Source organism: Argopecten irradians, chromosome 12 (assembly GCF_041381155.1).
Source record: "Argopecten irradians isolate NY chromosome 12, Ai_NY, whole genome shotgun sequence".
In the NCBI taxonomy this organism is placed as follows: domain Eukaryota; kingdom Metazoa; phylum Mollusca; class Bivalvia; order Pectinida; family Pectinidae; genus Argopecten; species Argopecten irradians.
In genome coordinates, this window is record NC_091145.1 from 9,709,897 (window position 1) to 9,731,473 (window position 21,577).

At 35.1% G+C, this 21,577-nt stretch overlaps 1 protein-coding gene across 17 annotated transcripts in view; it reads left to right on the forward strand.

The window, feature by feature from the left end:
- The window catches only part of LOC138304901 (muscle calcium channel subunit alpha-1-like), a 160,074-nt gene that overhangs the window by 81,622 nt on the left and 56,875 nt on the right, over positions 1 to 21,577 (forward strand). For 16 of the 17 annotated variants that reach the window (XM_069245285.1, XM_069245273.1, XM_069245272.1 and 13 more), the window contains exon 4: positions 12,976 to 13,115. In XM_069245285.1, coding sequence (XP_069101386.1) covers positions 12,976 to 13,115 — 140 coding nt within the window. Of the gene's footprint in view, positions 1 to 12,975; positions 13,116 to 21,577 lie in introns of those variants that run through there. The other variant, XM_069245286.1, reaches the window with a different exon arrangement.

Consider the following 21,577-nt stretch of genomic DNA (forward strand, 5'->3'; position numbering starts at 1 on the left):
GCATTATTGTAATAATTAGCATTAATTTGATCTAGATTTGTATATATCATGCTTAATTGACTAAATTGAGTTCTGTTGGTATCGGCTAAAGTTCTAAATAGTGTCTGCCATCCTACAGCCATATTTCTCTGTGTTGCAAAGTTGATACAGCATTTGCCATATATATATTCTGACCATTGGTTAAAAATCTAGATTTCCTTTTTCACACGAAAGCTTGACATGGTGTTGAACAACCAGTAGCTGATAAAAGTGAAAAAGGATATGAGATACAAAAATAACAAAATGTTACAATAAGCTGTGAAGAACTATTTATTTCCTGAGCTAGCTTGTTGTAGTTTCATTCACTGAAAGTTAGTTTTATCACTTATTCATTATTCTGATATTTAAGTTGCATTTTTGACGCACCCAAGTTAAGATAATTAGTGCATTACCAAAATTTGGTATGAGTTAGTGCATTGAAGTATTGGCAGATATATTGTACAGGATTTCTATCAGTCAATGTCATCTCGTAGATGAGGATGTTTACTTTTTTCAGATATGCACATAACATTTTCAGTCCAGGAGTTCTCATTGAATGTTTCAAAGAAAACTGTGGTCATGTATTCCATGACACTATGCTGACCTTTAAATGACTTTGTGAAAAGGAACAGACTCTTATTAATTTAAATTTAAGTGGAGCATTTTACCAATAATGTGGAAATAACTGAAAAAAAAATATGTTTTTAACTTCATATTGTAGTAACCTTTTTACTTAGGATCAAACTAATTTAAAATATCATCAGTTTTGAAGCTTTGTTTTCTTGTTGCACTGTTTCCATCATGAAATGGGGAGAGTAGGAGAAAATCAAGATACCCATGTGCATACCGTTGTGTCTATCCTGTCACTTGCAGTTTTGGAATTGGAGGCAGATGCATTTATGTCGCACAGTGTTTAAAGACAAAAATAAGTTTAAACTCTACTTGTATTGTAAAAGAAAACCCAGGTGCTTCAAAAGCAAAAGTGTCCTATGCATCCTCTAAAACCAGCTCCAAAAAAATATAGGTCAAATCCGGGTCAAGCTATCTTAGATGAGAAAAAAAGCCAACCATGTTGTATGGAGTTATGTAAAATGGCTGGAAATGTTCTTATGGTATGAAATCTCAGGGCTGATGTTTTTTTGGCTTCCTGTCCCAATACTTCTCATTTAAAAACTGATTATCTTGGTAATTGTTGCCATTTTACTACTTATATTGAAATTCTGTGCTTGATGTCAGGGATAAGAAGCAGAGACTGAAGGCTTAAGGTCATCTGCCCTCATGTCGGGAGTCTGTAATGAAGGTTTTAGTTTGTAGACTTGACCTGTTGAGTGCTCCAAGGAGTGCATATTTCTACAGGATACATCCAGCTATGGGAAAGATAGGCCATTTCACATGTATAGTGTTTGTTACTAGGACTCTAGGGACGTACAACAGTTTACTATACATTGGGAGGTGTCAAAACTTGGGTTAGGATCATTATGTAACTGTTGGCGCAGCAATACCCATAGCTTGTCTGAATCAGCACTAGGAATGCCTAACTTGATACTGTTTACATTTGATACAGGTTCACGTTGAAAACATTCTGATGTTCTGTTTGCATTGGCTTGTGCAAACAGGTAGCTGTGCAGGAAACGCTAAGAGCAAAAACATATAGGCTCAGTCGCTAATGTCTGGCAACAAGCCATAGTATAAAGGGATTGTTATGTTAAAATTTTTATGCATTTTTTCCCCCTGGATATTGTCAATTAAATTATTTCAGAAATTGATATTAAGTATGGTTTCTGTTGTCAGGTTTCTAGGGTAATGGAAAGTAATGGTATTCTATATTGCAAATGTATTTTAACTTGAATAGCTCTGCTACACGACAGTAAGATTTTTACAGCCAAGATGGCCGAGATATAGAACTGCCCAATTGATATAAATGCACTCCAATCTGATGTTACCATTGTCCCTGAACTCAAAGTAAGAGACAAAATGCCATTATCAAATTTGAATCTTACTATCTTATATAGACATATTGAAAACAACATGCAAACCATTCGATAAAGCGAAACTGGCAAAGTGATTTCTAGACTTGTCATGATCATTGACTTGTACTATTTAGATCATCCTGTACTTGTTGACCTTTCCCTACTGGTCTATACAATATTTTCAGAAGTCTCTACCAATCAAAAGAGGTTGAAATGGATGGATCAACCTTTAAATGGAATTTGTTGTTCTGCAGAATGTATGGATTTAGTTCATGCTGTCATAATTTCCATAGATTCTAACCATGTTTATCTGGCAATAAATCAATGCCAGGTTATACTCCCACAAATGTTTATTGCCGTTCAATAAAACAGCTAAATGTTATTTTGCCATCTTTCAATGCAATCCAACCTTTTACTTTGTAGACTAAGCTCTTCAGTACTGGTCAAACATGCTAAAGACAGGCAAACCTCATTATCCTGAAATCTTCAGTACTGGTCAAACATGCTAAAGACAGGCAAACCTCATTATCCTGAACTCGTATATCTTTAGAGTCCTTATAGTTGGAAGAGATTTACTGGATTATGGCCACAGAACATATGAATATCTTAACTTAAAATACTGATGAATGAAAAGTGAATTAAGTTTTTCCCACTGTCCTATTGAATTGAATACATTGCTGAATGAGAAGTGAATAAGGTTTTTCCCTCTGTTCTCTTGTATTCCAGATAGCAAAGTTCAATTGTACTTGTGCTTATTCAGGAAAACAATATCATCAAAAGTTAAAATTTAGTCTATATCTAATTACCATTCGCGTTGGTTGTTATGACTTCTTTGTCAAATGACGTAGAAATGGTAATTAGAAATATAAGCAAGCGTTTCAGTTGTAATTAGATGCTACTGCATAAATCATCAGAATGGTGTGTGCAAAAGGACGTCTTCCAAAGAACCCATTGAATGAAATGTATCATGGATTTGTTCAAAATAAACAATACTGATTCCCCATTCCCAGCTGTGTACAGTTATACGATGATGTTACAAAATAAAATTTAATAATGGATATCAGTAACGGAAAAAGTACTTTTAACATGCCTGCAATGATCATAAATTAAAGAACTTGTGCATTAGATATGTTTTGCTGACGTGAACATAATTATTGTACCAGATGTAGCTTCTCTAAGTTCTTATTTACATAGTTTCAAGGCAAGTGTTTTTTCTCTGCCAATTCTTCGCTACACTACTCTTTTAAATTTTTGTTTTCTGCGCTTATATTTGAGTACACTAAAAGAACCAAGCTGTATATAAGCTTTGATGAATACGTAACCTGTCATTACCATTTAGCCAAGGCTATTGAGTAGACAGTGTTGAAAACTTTGTGGGCAGATTTGTTCCAGACAAGTACCAGACACTTGTTAGATTCCACTTCACAGCTCATCAAAACCCTTTCATTTGCTTAAATCAAAAATTTGTTTTCAATGCCCCTTCATCAGATTAAAAATTTCTGCTTTGAACAGGAATCTAAGGTACATTAATTATAAGTGCTGTTGTTTTGATTAGAGAAAAATAATCAATAGTCAAGTCCCTTTGGAGAGTGTTGTGTTGTGTGCTAGCATTGTGGGTTTGGCTTGGAAAGCTTCCTACATCCATACTAGCAGTGATATTGGTGGTGCGACAGGAGCCTTGTAAACTGTCTGATTTATGTAGAAACATCTAAAGTGCTTGGCTTTGGATTGCCTGTGACATGATACTGTAAAGGTGGTTGTTCACGTGGGTAAACATTCTCGCGATTTAATGTAAAAACGAGGAAATACATTTTAGAGGTTTTTAATTTTCGTTTTTGACTTCCAGGGTATAATCATAAGAGTGACACATTTCTCAAAATTTTGTGGATCAAGTTTTCACTATCCTAGCAATGTCCCGCAAAATTATGAAATTATCATCACTGCAAAAATTACCACTTTATACAGTTTGTATAGAATGCTCAGGTATTTAGGCCAGGAGCTATGTGTACTCCTGTGATAATATAATAAAGTTGCTTAACCCAAACCACATCATGTCAACCATTTGTGAACGGCTCTCAATCCTAAGCTCTGTGACCATCAGTAGTGGAATCTATAGAAATAGTTAGTTAATTTCTGGTGAACAATTTGTCAGTGGGAATACATGTCAAATGCCTTTCACTTGATTGCTGGTGACTTTTCACTGTTACTCTGTCTTAGTCTAAAATGTGTTGTCTTTCGTGTATCGGGCGAAATTGTCTTTGGCATGCTGGTAACTGCAGTGAAACGGTTCCTATGCTGTGTTGACAGGCATATAAGGTTTGAAAGGTTACCGTGGAGACTGCTATGGTGATGAGATCTCATTTTAACCACTAAATGTGTTACACATATTTAGAGTTGAGATCAGTAAGCTGGGGCATGTATCTTCTTGGTCGGTAGTAACATCTAGCGCCTGCTGCTTATTGGCACTTTGTCGGATATATTTGTATAAATCGCATCAATTGATCATTATCGGAAGGTGAGGTCTGCTAACATCATCACAGAGAATAGAAATAAATGTTTCTTGAATACAACTCTCGTTTGATTCATCTTTTTATGCTGATTGTCGAAACTGCAAGCTAAACACAAAATGTGAAGTCAAATAGTGATGCGCAAATTAACCTCGTAAATTTATTTAGATATTTTTTTAATCAATACACCTTTTCCTCTTTCTCCGCTGTTTTTCTGGATAACCATATTTGAAATGTCAAGGTAGCAGTTTATTGTAAAAGATATGTCAGTCACTTAGCTCCCAAACAACTGTATTAGATTCACTTGTTCCTAGCTGGCTGGCACAAATTGATGCAGCCTGATGTATAACTCTTTCCTGCATGGCTTCCATGTTGTTTATATATACTGGGCCAGACTACTTGTACATGGTCATCCAATATCTGCAAAAAAACAAAACACATTTTACCAGAATTGAATTAGATTACTAATAGCAGGAACAGAAGATAAATGGTGCCCATTGTCATGACCAATAAGCATGCAATTGCTTTTGTTATTTTCCATAGAAAAAAAGCTTGTCTGGTTGTTTTTAAGAGGAATATATGCCATGAAACCATCTGAAGTCTGTCTAAGAAACAATGGGTCCCTTGTGAATTGGAAGGAAGGCTGGGAACCTGATAATGTTCAGGATTGAAGTAATGGTTTCATGCGTAATTTTTTCAGGATGTTGACAAAGTTTGATTAAAATGTTTTTGACATGTAGTGACTGATTATAAAAGATTTGCAATGTAATATTACAAACACAGTAAGAAAGAAGCATTGTTCAAATGTATGAACTAATATTAAGGTAAAGATCTCGATCATAGTTGTCTCCATGTATGTGAAATAGTATTCACAACTTTTAAACTTGGTTTGGTTTGTTTATTTTTACGTCCTATTAACAGCCAGGGTCATGTAAGGACGTGCCAGGTTTGTTGGTGGAGGAAAGCCGGAGTACCCGGAGAAAAACCACCGACCAGCGGTCAGTACCTGGCAACTGCCCCACATGGGATTCGAACCCGCATCCCAGAGGTGGAGGGCTTGTGGTAATATGTCGGGACATCTTAACCACTCGGCCACCGCGGCCGCAACTTTTAAACTAATTATTGATCAAAATCACATCTGAGAATTGTTTGTAAAAAAATTCAGAATAAAAAAAAAAAAAAAACAGAATAAAAGGGTGGATTAACCTAGTTAAAATTGTTTATATTGCTGTTAGTGATGTCACTGTATGTATATATACAGGTTTTCTGATCATTCAATATAAATCTTGACAGGGAGAAAAGCTTCTTAAATAGACATTGTTTAGTAGTGTCTGAACAAGCCGAGTCTAGTCCTGTAATACATCTGAATGGTCGACCCTTGAAATCTTGGTGTCAGACACGAAATTGTCTTGAAAATGCCAAACATATACATCTTGTGGTATGCATATTGGTGTGCTTTAAGTAATAGGTTTTCCATGCATGTAGTAGTGTAATCAGGCATGTTGTATGGGCGACTTATTGGTGTAACATGCCATGCAGTGTTTGGAATGTGATGTACAAACCTATTAGCTCGGGCCGGGGACATGGCCAACCATACTACATACAAGATTACTTCTTTGTAATATATCGCTTTCTTTGCCAGTCGTATTATCTCATGATTTTCATTCACCATTTAGTGTCTTTATCTGGCCGAATTAACAGGAGGATCAAACTCGATAAGTGGTATAGAGTATTGGTGCATATTCATGGGGCTCTCTAGATCTGTACCACTTGAGTATTGCCAATGCCTGCTGTGAAGACTGTCCAAGGGTCATGACTTGACCTTATAAGTATGCCTCCATTAAGGAGGCAGTCTGTCTGATAGAAACAGAAATGGTCAGCTTTAGCTTGTTTGTGATTGCAGCATACAGGATCAATATGCCTGATATATTGGTGTGTGTGTGTATAGCAGGAGAGTCTGTTGATATCATTATCAATGACCACTCCTGGGAGGTGCCTGCCTGTTCTAATCATACAGAAGGAGGGGGGGCACTGTGGGGAAATATCCCCACCACTGCAAGCTTTCACAACTCAACAGCCATGGCTGCTAAACTTCTCACAAAACATCCAGTATATTTGTAATTCATATTAATTGATTTTTTCCCTAAGAGTTGCTTAGTTTCAAGCAAATAGGTTGGAGAAGAACTGCGAGTGCTAAGGTTACTGAAGATATAGAACTCTTTCCATTGTTAACACATAATTCTGGTGGCATGATAGGATTAAGGCTAAGTAAATCTTGCAATTATAACATGGATTGTGAACAGTTTAGCAACAGCCATTTGATGAGATGGCTACCAAGTCCATAACATTGGGTTAAGTTTCTGATGATTTCTAATGAAACAATGAACATTGTTTGCACATCTTCAAAGTCCATCCATACCTATAACTGTTATTGATTTTTTTTCTCATTTCTACATTAAAAAAATATTGTTGGGATAAGCATTTTCAGCAATGGTGTCTTTCTGTCATAATTCAGGTCCTTTTGTCTTTTTCTTGTCCTAGTTAGAGTAGGATTATCATGCCCTATAAGCTTTATAATTTGTTCTGCTGTCTTTGTCGATGAATTTGCGTTTGGAGTACATGTCTTTCTGATTTTGTCACCTGATAACAACCCATTTCCTTGTTGGCTGACAAAAGTCGGAATATGATGGCTTGTATGCTTCATATTTCGCTTTCCTGTTGTTTGCATTAAATCAGCCAATACTAAATAAGTACATGGTAGACAGCAAATAATGGGCTTGTAAAGTTTCAAGGACATGCACAGTTTTTAACTTGGGATTGAAAAAGGACCAATCAGCTTCCAATTCATACTGATATCTTCCTGGTATTAGCATGAGTGTTTAAGAACATGCCAGAAATGGTTATGGATGGAAGTCTGAGTACAATGAGAAAAACCATAGATCTATGACAAGTATCAGGGAAACTGCTTCTCAGGGCCTTGTCTACAAAACAATCCTTTTAAAGATAGGTTTCGTGTGTTTGAGCCTTTTTGAAAGATCTCTTTTAATGATTGCAGAATGGCATCATGAAATGTATACATACAATACTGTATTTGACTCAATAAGCAACCAGGGCAGTTTAAAAATTGTAAAATGAAGGGGTGCTTAATCGGACCAAATTTGGGCTAACAATTCACAAAATTAAGAGTAAGTCATTAACCAATTAAATTAGAAATCAAATAGAGAAACCTACAAGTTTTCAAAGTTTCATTCTAAATTTAGTTAATAAATGAAATTGAGGCCTCAAAGATGAAGGGCGATTATAGGAATGGGACACTTATGGTATCAAATATGGTATATGGTATTAATGTTATGGTGTTAATATAATCATACTCTCATAAACAATCTTTATACTGTCATGGCTAATAAAAGAATTATTTATCTATACATGTCATCAATCACTGTATTGTTTGGGTTCTAGTTAGGGGAGATTTTACCTGTACACAGGTAACGATAAAGGTAGGTGTAGGTGTTATTTAATTGATATATATGACCTTTAAATTGATACGTATGACCGAATCAGTCACGCCTGAGGTCGTCAGTGAAAGGTCATGATGAAGTAGATTAATTACCACCATTACCTTAATACACCTAACCAATGTAATGCATTAATACATTCAATATGTAACTGTTACATACTACTGTCACATTTGGACCGCAACTATCCCCCATGCTCTCTATTATAACTATTAGCACCACATGTGGTGCTGATTTAAAATCAACCTCACATAAATCAAAATAAAACTTAGCGGATGTTAGTCGACAAAAAAAAAAAAAAATCACATCATAACCGATAGACTAAACCACCGCAACCTAAGAAAAAAATAAAAAATAAAAAAAAGATACCAAGACCATACTTCCTCAAGTGTTCAAACTAACCACTTGCTAGCTAACACCACCACAGGCCAACTACTGTTACCACCATTTCTGGTTAAGAAAAGAGAAAAAACAATTTTATTTTTTTCAAAAGCGTGATATTGAATCAACTGTGTCCACCTGACACTGGTGCTTACTTGTGACAAGAGCTTTCATATTTAAGATGTGATTTTATGAACAAGACTTTATTGATTGTTCTACAGTGTGATTGCCTTTGAAGCCAGCCAATCTCTTTAAGTCCTGGTATTGTAATAGTACCAAGGGTGATTTGATTAATGAACCAGAAAATAGCAGGGCCTAATGATAGACAGGTCTCGTAACCACAAAACTATATGTCAAATACCAAATCAATTAACTGATGCAGACGCACACACAGGCATACAAATGGCCTCAAGACTTCTCTATGCCTTTAATACAGCACATGTAATATGGATTTCTTGGTTTAGCAATCAAAAGATTGTTTGTTATTTAACAAAGCCATTAACCTGTACAATGTATGCAGGAGACTTGTTTGTCTCATGCACAAACCCTTGTATTGCCATATTGTTTACCAATATATAAAAGAGACAGCCCTAGCCTATGTGTCTTGTACAAGTTTGGTACCATGATGTTTATCATTGTTTGTAAGAGACAATCTCTGTGTCTTGTACAACTTGTACAAGATGTTTACAATGTTTGTAAGAGACAATGCTTTGTCTTGTACAACCATGATGTTTAATTGTTTGTCAATTGTTTGTAAGAGACAATGCTTGTCTTGTACAACCTTAGTACCATATGTTTATAATTGTTTGTAAGAGACAATACTCTGTGTCTTGTACAAAACTTGCTACCATGATGTTTATAATTGTTTGTAAGAGACATTACTCAGTGTCTTGTACAAACCTTAGTAGTACCATGATGTTTATAATTGTTTGTAAGAGACAATACTCAGTGTCTTGTACAAACCTTAGTAGTACCATGATGTTTATAATTGTTTGTAAGAGACAATGCTTGTCTTGTACAAACCTTAGTAGTACCATGATGTTTATAATTGTTTGTAAGAGACAATCTCGTGTCTTGTACAAACCTGTACCATGATGTTTTATAATTGTTTGTAAGAGACAATCTTGTCTTGTACAAACCTTAGTAGTACCATGATGTTTATAATTGTTTGTAAGAGACATTCTCGTGTCTTGTAAATAGACTCCATGATGTTTATAATTGTTTGTAAGAGACAATCTCGTGTCTTGTACAAACCTTAGTAGTACCATGATGTTTATAATTGTTTGTAAGAGACAATACTCTGTGTCTTGTACAAACCTTAGTAGTACCATGATGTTTATAATTGTTTGTAAGAGACAATACTCGTGTCTTGTACAACTTAGTACATGATGTTTATTGTTTAAGAGACTCAGTTGTCATATTTTTATTTGTACAAACCTTATTAGTACCATGATGTTTATAATTGTTTGTAAGAGACAATACTGTCTTGTACAACCTTAGTGTCTTGTAATTAGAAAGTCTTGTACAACTGTACATGATTTTATAATTGTTTGTAAGAGTATCTGTCTTGTACAAACCTATAGTACCATGATGTTTATAATTGTTTGTAAGAGACATTACTCGTGTCTTGTACAAACCTTAGTAGTACCATGATGTTATAATTGTTTGTAAGAGACAACTTCTAGTACTATGTTTATAATTGTTTGTAAGAGACATACTCGTGTCTTGTACAAACCTTAGTAGTACCATGATGTTTATAATTGTTTGTAAGAGACATTACTCAGTGTCTTGTACAAACCTTAGTAGTACCATTGATGTTTATAATTGTTTGTAAGAGACATACTCAGTGTTACATATCATATTGTACAAACTTAGTGTATAGATGATGTTTATAATTGTTTGTAAGAGACAATACTCTGTGTCTTGTACAAAACTTGCTACAAAGATAATTATAATTGTTTGTAAGAGACAATTCTCTGTCTTGTACAAACTTTAGTACCATGATGTTTGTAATTATTTGTAAGAGACAATTCTCTGTGACCTGTATAGACCTTGCTACCATGACATTACCATTGTTTATCAGTCAGTGTCTTGATATTCATAATGTTTATAATTGTTTTTAAAAGACAATTTTCATCCCTTTGTACAAAGCTTGATACCGTGATATTTACTATTGTTTTCTAAGAGACAATGCTTGTTGAACCAGAGCGATGACTGCATGGTGGTCCCCCTGAAAGCCAAGTATCTGATGTACTGTAATTACACAACATGCCTAGATTAGGACAGCTGGCTGTATTTTATGTTCAGACTCTGATAGAACCTAGGACATTAAACAGAGTCTGTTTGGCAAGAGAGATCCCAAAATTTCAACAGGAGCCACTCAGTCATTAGAATTAGCAATCAAGTTAACTCTGGCTTGGTCAATACCAAGCCATCAGGAATTGCACTTACGGTGTTCAGTGTGAGAAGGACAGATCCCCAAGGTTTTCACTACTAATTGGCTCTATGAATTTTCATTGCTCAAGAGTTTATTGCCAATTTGTGTGTGTGAGGAAGGGCATTGCATTGAGTGGTTCCTTGTGAAGCCATGTCTACTTTTGATGATATCTATTATTATTTTCTTGTCTTGTTAATGACTGATCATCATTGTTTACTCTGTTTACCCCGCTGCTACATATCGATTTTGACATTTTAAACTACTTGCACTACTAAATCTTCAAGTTTCTATTGTGTTCTGAAAGAAAGTATTTGTCTTTGTTTATTCCTATAAATATCCCTTTGGCATCAAACACCTAAGCCACGGTAATGTTCGTAAACTAACGAAAAAATAAACGTTGCCTGAATTTTTTGGATTAGCTTGAAGTGTTTAAATGCTCTATCAATGATGATTTCAATGTATTATAAATATAAAACCCTTTATTGTGTAATGGGATATGGATATAGAGTTGTAGATTGTGAACCGAAGGTTTACTCTACATGTGATGTAAGAATATGTCAGACAATGCAAAGCTGGATCCAAACTATACTTACTCGGTGTCAAATGCCTGTAATAATACACTTAAAAATGAGATGCATTAAATACTAACTGTTGAAAAGGTGTGAGTTTTATCTGTGTAATAGAAGTAGAATGTGTGTGGATGTTGTTGTCGTACAGCGACTGAACGCTGCACAGCCACACTTCAGTTCCTTTCTACCTCACTGTCTTATTGACTAGAAACGCTAATTGCCGTGCCGAGAAAGTGTACTGACGTCACTATCGTTCCTGTGTAGCTATTTCTGGCCTCTTGATCAATGGTACAACATAATGACAATGAAGTTGGCCGGGTGCATCAGGGTTGTGATGTCATATATATGGACAGCACACGTTTTGTATGGTTATTTCTGTCTACTAGACAGACTGCATTTAGGTCATCCATGTGCAACATTTAAGCAGGTCAAAATTTACAGATTCCAGCTCTTTTATTCCAAGATCTCTGTAAAATCTGAAAATATAATCGATTCTTCTTGACAGCAAACCAACCAACAGTCCTACCATTTACTGTCTAACTAGATTTCAAATTAGTTTGATTCAAATTAATCAAATAGATTATAAATCATTTGCATGTTATATAGAAGTTTACAGGTATTTCATTTGATAAACTACTGCCAGTTTTAATTGGTCTGACTTCATATAAGTACAATTGTCAAAATATTTCAAATGTGCAATCAAATACCCACAAAAAGCACAAAAGGTCATAGCTAGGGTACCACATTCGCCGCCAGTAGCACTTGGTCCCCTTATGGGTCAGGGGCCGCGATGGCTGAGTGGTTAAGATGTACCGACATATTACCACATGCCCTCCACCTCTGGGTCGCGAGTTCAAATCCCATGTGGAGCAGTTGCCAGGTACTGGCCGCTGGTCAGTGGTTTTTCTCCGGGTACTCCGGCTTTCCTCCACCAACAAACCTGGCACGTCCTTAAATGACCCTGGCTGTTAATAGGACGTTAAACTAATCAAACCAAACCTTATGGGTCAAGTGTGAGGGTCAATGTAGATGAGTTAACTCATGTTTTTTCCCTGGGAACACAGGTTTTCCTTCAACACTATATTGATCCTTGGTTGATCATTTGTGGTTGTCAAGCACAGTAAAACAAGTCCCTTAAGCAACACTTGGAGTTCTAAACTTTCTTCCGCATTAATTATTTTGATCTAAAGCTAGCACTAAAACATGCACAAAAACCAACCCGTAAAAACAACAAGTTGTCAATGTTTTGTCAATCAAAGCGCCTGTTTCAAAAGAATAGTCATTTGATGAAGCTTTCAATACCTTTGCATTAATTATTTGATAAAAGTTTTATAAATTAACAAAATAATTAAATAGATAATTTGCATTTTTCTTTCAGCTGTTAGATCTGAATATAATTCTGTACCTAGTTAGTTTTCAAAAAATTTTAAATGATAATGTATAAAGTAATTATGGTCATTGAACTCGAGATGTTGTTGGCATTGTCAGGATGAATCTAGTAAAAAAATTGCCAATCGATTGAGTTTTAACATCATTATAGATCACAATGGTTTTTATCACTTTGTTTTATCTCTTCAGGAAAATGTGGAGTACATCTTTTTGGTGATCTTCACACTTGAGGCTGTCATGAAGATAATTGCGTATGGTTTTGCCCTCCATGCTGGTGCTTATCTCCGTAATGGATGGAATATTCTAGATTTTATCATCGTAGTCATTGGGTGAGTTGACAATTGTCTACTTCCTCTATCCACTAAAGTGTTCCTTGTTTCCTCTAATTGCTTTAATCAGAATTTTTCAAACGTGTCCTTCTTGTGCCCTGTACGTTGGTTGATACTGGTTTTTTGCCCTGAGGCTTCGGCTCTGCTAATGTATCTCTTTTTCAGCTTCTACATGATTTGTGCACACTATAAGTCTTGCTATCTCAGTCATGATGCAGGCCTTGTTGGAATGATCTTTAAAGTCACCCTTACAATTTATTTGCAAAATTATCATTATGGCCTTGAACAAATTTCAAAGCATCTTGCCAGTATTCTTTCATGCCCTATTTTCAATGTTCTGTGAATTTTTGCATTTTTTTTCTCTTTGATAAATGTAACAAAGGGAGGTAATTCATAATAAATGTAACAAAGGGAAATGATTCATGTATCAATTGACACTGAATAATTTGTGTATCAATTAACAAGATGTTGTTAAATGTAACAAATGGGATGATTTAGGTATTGATTAGCAATATAAATTGATAAATGTAACAAAGGGAGGTAATTTAGTATCATCAATTGACAAAATGTTTATAAATGTAACAAAGGGAGGTAATTTGGATATCAATGGATTAGATGTATATATGCACCACAGAAGGGATACTATTTTTGTAAGTGCCTACCTAGTGACCCTGTTCTGATATTGAGATGATTGACATGTGAAAACTTTGCGTGTGTAGAGCTGACTAACAGATCAAGTCTTTGTGATTTATTAACAACTTGTGCTGGTATATAGTGCAATTGTCTTCCAGGTTGAGATGGAGGAGATTGATTTAGGTTTTCATGATAATGCACCAATTACTGCTAGGCCTCTAGGCTTCCATCATTCTAGCACCGACAGCCTTTTTCCGTCAGATCCTACCGTATCAAACATGCAGCTTACCAACTTAACATTTGAATCACTATCTTAGAAATATCTTCTTTCATCAGTACTGTCGTAATCTTCACAATATTTCTTCAAACTTTTTTCTATCAAACTCTATAGAAGTTTATCAGAGATCTTCCAACGTTTCAACTTTACTAAAATGTCCTACACACACCCTTTCACTATTCTGTAACTTGACATATCTGTGAACTCTGTATAATTTGACCGAGCCCCAGTTTCATCAAATTTCTTAATTTCAGGAAATTCCTTATCTATAAGATATTTTGGGAAAATTCTTAATCTTCAGTGAAGAAATCTTCTGTTATGGAAATGTTAGTCAAGGAATTTAGAGAATATTGATGAAACTGAGCCCTGACCTATATCAATGTAAGCTTAGCTGCAGTTTAAGTTATAGCTTGCTTATATCCTCTATATGAATTATAGGATAATGTTAATGAAGAACAGTTAATTGGTGCATTAGACAAGGAAATACTTCATTTATACATGTACTGTATATGTTTAAAATTTTGACCATTTGATGAATTATAATTGTTGGAAAAAAGAAGAATGCATTTGTAATTGGTTTTTTTCTCTCGTGTCTAATGACTGCTTACACAAATGCACTATGTTTAATCAAAATGATAATGTTGAGCATGAATTTGATTTTTAACTTGTGTGAATACTAACCGAGTGTATGTGTGGAACTCGTTTGACTTTTAAAGAGAAACCACAGGTGCTGTTTTTAGACTGTTATGTTAAAAGGAGCATAGCGTGTTCCTGTCTCCTTGTTCCGAACTTTAACATGTGTTTTAAAGGCGAATTGATTCTTGTTTTGTTTACTAGTCTTATCACTATAATAATAATGTGAGTACGCATACTATTATTGAGCATGCCGTATCGATCCATTGTCTCTTTCTGTCAACTGTTTAGTTGCTTTTGTTGATCATTGGTCTTCACTGCTCAAGTTACCGTAAATGTTCCGTAGCCACCTAGGTGAAATGAGTGGAGTCCTTGCAGCACAGATAAACTCGCCACCAACTTATACCTGTCAGCGTCGTAGATGTACAAGTGACAAAATATCTGTTTTAAATTCTATCTATTTTTTGTGATTTCATAGATTTTTTTTTAATTCAATATTTTTGCACTTTAATATTTGAAAGAATTGTAGAATTTTAGGGAAAGATTGCTTGAAAAAAAATAGAAAATAAATAAATTCATATGAAGGTAATGAGGAAAATTAAGGAAATAAATTCAACTAGAAAAGAACATTTGGATTTACCATTTAAGAAGTAGAAAGAAAAATAAAGAAATTTCTTGAGATTTTTTGTTCTGAATGTATTGACAAGTTTTGTTTATTAGTTACTAGTGGAAAGGATATTACAGTGTAGATTTATTTACTAGAGAAGTTATTTCCTAATCCAACCTCCTGTATTAGGAATTATTGCATGCTGTAACTTAGTGTAAATGATAAAAGTAGGAATTTATTTTGTAAACCATGCACCAATGAGTATTCCCGACTGTGGGCATTGTTGTAACAATGTGTGTCACCCCCAAATGAATATTCTATGTATTCCAAGTTCCACAGTGAAATTGATGGCCGTTTTGTTTTCTCTATGTCTTTATGTCACAGAATGTATCTATATATTGCATGCAGATAATGATAAGAGTGTATTTTTGTGAGTTTTTTTTTTTTGATAACTTGATGGTTGTAGACGGTTTCATTTGATAAGTATATCTCCAAGAAGTTGTTATGGTAGTTGTGATCAAACTTTATCCTTGTATGTTGGATTCCCAATAGTTTTGGTATTGATCTTATGTGTAACTGATGATGTCTTGAAGGATATTATTTTCACTGCTCTTTAATGTCTCTACATAGTTGAGATGTTACATAATACTTGATTTTCAGATTACTAAGATATTAATATTACATTGTTTGGTTGTCATCCATTGTTGAATCAAATTTTGATGCCATAAGTCCGCAAAAATGCATATTTTAATTGTTTCTATGTCATTGACTCCTTCACTCCTGAAATCTTATAATGAGCTGTTCCAGGTGTTGTTTTGGGATATTTCAAATGAATCTCCAGGGATAAATGAGTTAAACGGAAGGGAGGTGGGGGCTGGGTTATATTTCTTTCATACCTACATGTCTGTCCTGCCCCTCTGTTATTCTATTATGGCCCTTTCCAGAGGGAACTGTTCTCCTATAGTGTTGTCTGGCGAGGTATTAGTCCCAGAGTCGAAGACGAGGGGACTATACCTCACCAGACAACACTATAGAAGAACTGTTTACGAGGGAAAGGGCCATAATAGATTTAATATGTCACATGACATTCATTATGACGTCATATATTTGGTCGCGTGTTCATTCCCGGGGGACTATACTTTGGTATAGTTCCCGTAGTCAGGTATAGTCGCCCGTAGTCAAGAAGGACAGGGAACTGTCGCAAAATAGACCATGGCTGTTATCCAATCGCATTCCTAGTAATTATCATGAGATGTACTAAATATATATAGAGCCGGGGTGGGGGATATATTTTAGGTGCAAGATAATCACAACAGACATGATATTCTTTCATTTTCCCATATTAACGTCAAAGCAAATTTAAAATTGTCATTTCCTTAAAAACAATCATTATGAAATAAATGCTGTAGTTTAAATGGCCCATGTCAGCATGCTATCTTATACATCTTATGTAATAATGATATTCTAGCTGGCAGATTGAGGACAAGCCATCCATCATTGCCTGGTAGACTTCTGTGTACCTTTGATTGTGCTACACCAGCCTGTGCATAGAATACATATGGCTGAAAGTAAAATAACTGTTTTTATAGAGGATAACAGACAAGCTATGGTCATATGCCTTGTCAAAACTGCTTGGTTTTATATTCACCATATGGGATTTACTGCTGCATCAATTAGTGTAGGTTTTGAACTGCTTCTTACGTGATTGATTGGGCTGATGTTGCATATTAAAAACTTAGGATTTTATGTATGTAGACGAAGGGGAGATAATCAAACTTGCCCCCCTGACAACAGTAGTCTTCCAAAGGACCCCACACAAGCAGAAATCAAAAGCAATTATTGTTATACACAGCGACCTGCTGGGACCGCCCATCCACTAAATTAGACAACATTGTGCTTACTATAGGAAGTTTTTGTCAAGTAATCAGAGTTTTTCTCCTATGTAACACAGCCAGGTCATTAATACATCACATAACTATTGTAATAAACTATTGTCTTCATAATCATAATGTATACAGGTATATAGTTCGACCAGTTCAAGGAGTCCAGATGCTATAGTCACCCATGTTATACTGGTTCAGGTATTTTAAGCTTATAAAATATATGTATTATACTCTTGCCATCTAGACATTGATATTATGAAACATGTATGAAAATTGTTGATCTTTATTGTTGTCATTTTATCAAAGTATATGTGTATAGCAGGTAAGAATGAAGGAAGGAGAGTTTAATTTTTTTTTCTTTCTTTTTTTTCGTTTCCCCTCTTTCCACAGAGTAATACATTATGTGTAGCATATTTAAAGGTTACTTACACTACATTGGGAATTTAATTCATGTCAAACACGATTGTCTAATATCAATGGATTTCTCGTCAACATTCAGCACACATTCCCATATTAGCTGCTGCAGTGTGGGACACCATTGATTTGTAAATTACACTGTCATTAATTCAATTTAATATTCTAACAGAATATCTGGAATATAATTAACTTCAAGCTTATCAGAAATGAAATCAATCATAACCCCATTTAAGGAGGAAGGATAAATGAAACAATCTATTAGATGATTTTTGTACAGTTGGTTGCTACAAATTAGATTTTGCCCAAAAAAATCTATTTGTAAGAATTGTTTTTCATCAGAAATGACTATTACGATCTGACTCTATATCATAAACCCCTTTCAGCCAGTATCCCATTTCCTTCATTCAGGAACCCTTTTTCTACCATTAATTGTGGTGTGTAAAATTAATTTTCATATCCTTTGCCATTTATGCTTGAAAAAACGTTATTTTTTTACTTGAAAATGTGTTTCTTTTCATCTTGAGTAAACAATAATAAGATACTTTTATGATAACATTGAAATTAATTGATTTTAATTTAATCTCTAGTATGCATAATCTTGTTAATTGCAACATTTCTCCGGTATGGGAGGATTGTGGTGTATCATCTCTCCGTAATAGTCTCGGAGAATTGTATTGTTATGAATATCTTAGAGTGAGAATTGTTGTGTGTGGGACTTCAAGTGCTACAGTACTGGTGATGCAATGTTAATGGTAGATAGAGAGAAGATATTGGGCAACTGTTAGAGGCTGTAACAGAGCTGGTCGTTATTTGTAATTGGGGTAAACGAGCACAGTTGCCAGCAGAGTGTACATACCTTAGTTTTACACCCCTGTGTGCCGTACCCAGTGAGTGGGAGTAATATTGTTGGTATGGCTAGATAAATCTTAACAGATAACTGCCCATAAGATTCCCTGTATACACACTCTAGGAAATGGTACTAGAGTACTGCAAAGATTCTCTTTGTGTTGTTCCACACTGTAGGACATGGTGCTATGGGTACAAGTTCTTGTCTAAGTCTTGGTATATATTATGAAAGATAGTCTTATGGATACAAATTCTTGTCTAAGTCTTGGTATACATCATGGGAGATAGACCTATGGGTACAACTTATTGTCTAAGTCTTGGTATACATCCTAAGACATGATGCTATGGGTACAACTTATTGTCTAAATTTTGGTATACATCATGGGAGATAGGCATATGGGTACAACTTATTGTCTAAATTTTGGTATACATCATGGGAGATAGGCATATGGGTACAACTTATTGTCTAAATTTTGGTATACATCATGGGAGATACTTATTGTCTAAATTTTGGTATACATCATGGGAGATAGGCATATGGGTACAAGTTATTGTCTAAGTCTTGGTACACATCCTAGCAGATAGTCTTATGGGTACAAAGTCTTGTCTAAGTCTTGGTAATGAATACATCACACGAGATAGTGCTAGATAGTCCTGATGATATTAGTACTATGGGTATGGTTCTTTTTTCATAAGTTTTAAATGTCCTAGGAGGTGATTCTATGTGTACAAGTTCTTTTTGTGAAGTCTTGGTACACATCTTAAACAGGAGATAGTTCTAGGGGTACAAGAGATAGTTCTAAGGGCTTGGGTTCTCTTTGTGTAAGTCTTAAATTGGTATATGTCCTAGGAGGTTGGTCCTGGCCTATCTGTATGAGTTGACTTGTCCAAGTCTTAGTGTACATTCTAGGAGGTTGGTCCTGGCCTATCTGTATGAGTTGACTTGTCCAAGTCTTAGTGTACATTCTAGGAGGTTGGTCCTGGCCTATCTGTATGAGTTGACTTGTCCAAGTCTTAGTGTACATTCTAGGAGGTTGGTCCTGGCCTATCTGTATGAGTTGACTTGTCCAAGTCTTAGTGTACATTCTAGGAGGTTGGTCCTGGCCTATCTGTATGAGTTGACTTGTCCAAGTCTAGGTGTACATTCTAGGAGGTTGGTCCTGGCCTATCTGTATGAGTTGACTTGTCCAAGTCTTGGTGTACATTCTAGGAGGTGGTTCTGTGACTACCATTTCTCTTTATCTTCATCTCCGTATGCATTTTAACAGGAGATGTTACAAGATGTACCAGTTCTCTTTGACAATGGTATACATTTTAGGAGATATATATATCTATATAGGTACCGATTTTAGGTGTCTTGCTGCATGTTCTAGGAGATGGTTCAAATGGGAGCTAAAAAGTTTGCTTCAACCCTGACCAAGCAAGAGAAATTATAAAAAAAATGTAGAAATTGGAAAAACAAAACAACAAAAAAAACCAACTTGAAATTAAAAAATAACTATAGAAGAAAGAAGAATTAATCTTAATGAAAGAAAAGACATAATATAACCCATAATATAAAAATTTTTGAATACTAAATTCAGTCATGTAGGAGTAGTGGTTATAGGTAAAGAGAAATGGTGTAAAAGTAAAAATGATACAGGAAAAAATTCCAACTCATGGTAATGAAACATAAAGATGTTGGGATTCTGGGCCTTACTGGTTGTAATTCACCAGGCAGCTTGAGACTTAGGCAGCTAGTGTATCAAGTCTAGCCTATAGAATTGTCTGGACACATTATTTCTTACAAGCTTTGAGAGATATTTGATGGTATTTGCTAACGTGTCATTGGCTTGGCTGTTTTTTTTAGCCATGTATGTATTAGTCTGTTAACTAAAACACCCTTCTGAAAACTAAATCACTGCTCAGACCTTAAACCTATCAGCACTCAGTTAAAACTGATCTCTATGGCAGAAGCCAGAAAATTGTTTTACCTCTATCCATTTACCTTATATCGTATCTATATACTGAAAACCATAGATTTGAAGATTAAGGTCATGTGTTTTAGAGACAATATGACCATTACACCTGATCTCTAATGCTATTTTAGTCAATTGTGTTAAAATTGGATAATATCTGTTGTGACTATTTGCAAAAAAAAATCTTTTGTTTTTCAGATTATAAATGAATCATAAAGAGGTCAAGTTTCATTCAAAAATTATATTCTTTCATCTCTAAAAAATATTTTAAATTGGTATAATACAAACAAATTGGCAGGGGTTTATATTAGAATATATACTGTATAGGTACTGTAGGGTCAGAAGATAAGTAGCTGGCAACAATAGTATTGTATATACCATCAATAGGACATATGGCCATAATTATATATATAATTAGGGTCAAGGTTCCCCGATTCTGTTAGCTGCCTTCGTTGAGGTACACACTGCCACTAATTGTGTAACAGTAAGGCCTCAAGGTCTAAACTTTCAATTGTGTCAATAATTCATGGTCATCATTTTTCCACAATTTTTCACCAATCCTATTACTTTCAGATCTAATTCGATAAACTTGCAACTGAGAAAATAAATATCGAAATGAATGTGTCGCTGTTCAAATTCAATTTTGCCACATGTCTTTGTGCTAATTTAAGGTGCCAATTTTACCATATTTTTTTCTCAATGGTTATCTCGTCAGCAACGTTGTAGCTCAGTGGTTTAGTTGATGCGTAATAAACTTCTCAACACTTGTGTAAGGGTATAATTTTGGATTTCCTCACACCAAGTTCTCCCAACTGTTGTGGAATTATGATGCTTTATCTGTCTGAGTTTAAGTAAAACAGCAATGATTGCTACAGTTTATCACATATCTGGTTGGTCAGCATGCAGATGAAGAACATTACCAGCCTCCCCGATGTCTTATCTCACGGGGAAATTCTTCCCTGTAGATTAACGCCTGATAGGTCATAGTCTCCAATGATTGGATTCTGTAATGCTCAAAAAGCAAAGGTAGTCAGAGATTCCTGTTTGTCCTGAAATTTGGGAAATCTTCGCTTTATAATCAAAGCTCAATTAACAAATCATAATTGTGCTTGCTTATCGTTTATCAGATATCTCAGAAATAAGTCCTGCTATATTGTGTTGGCTCAAGATATCTTCAATGACTAATCTATATACTGCTTTGTGTGGTG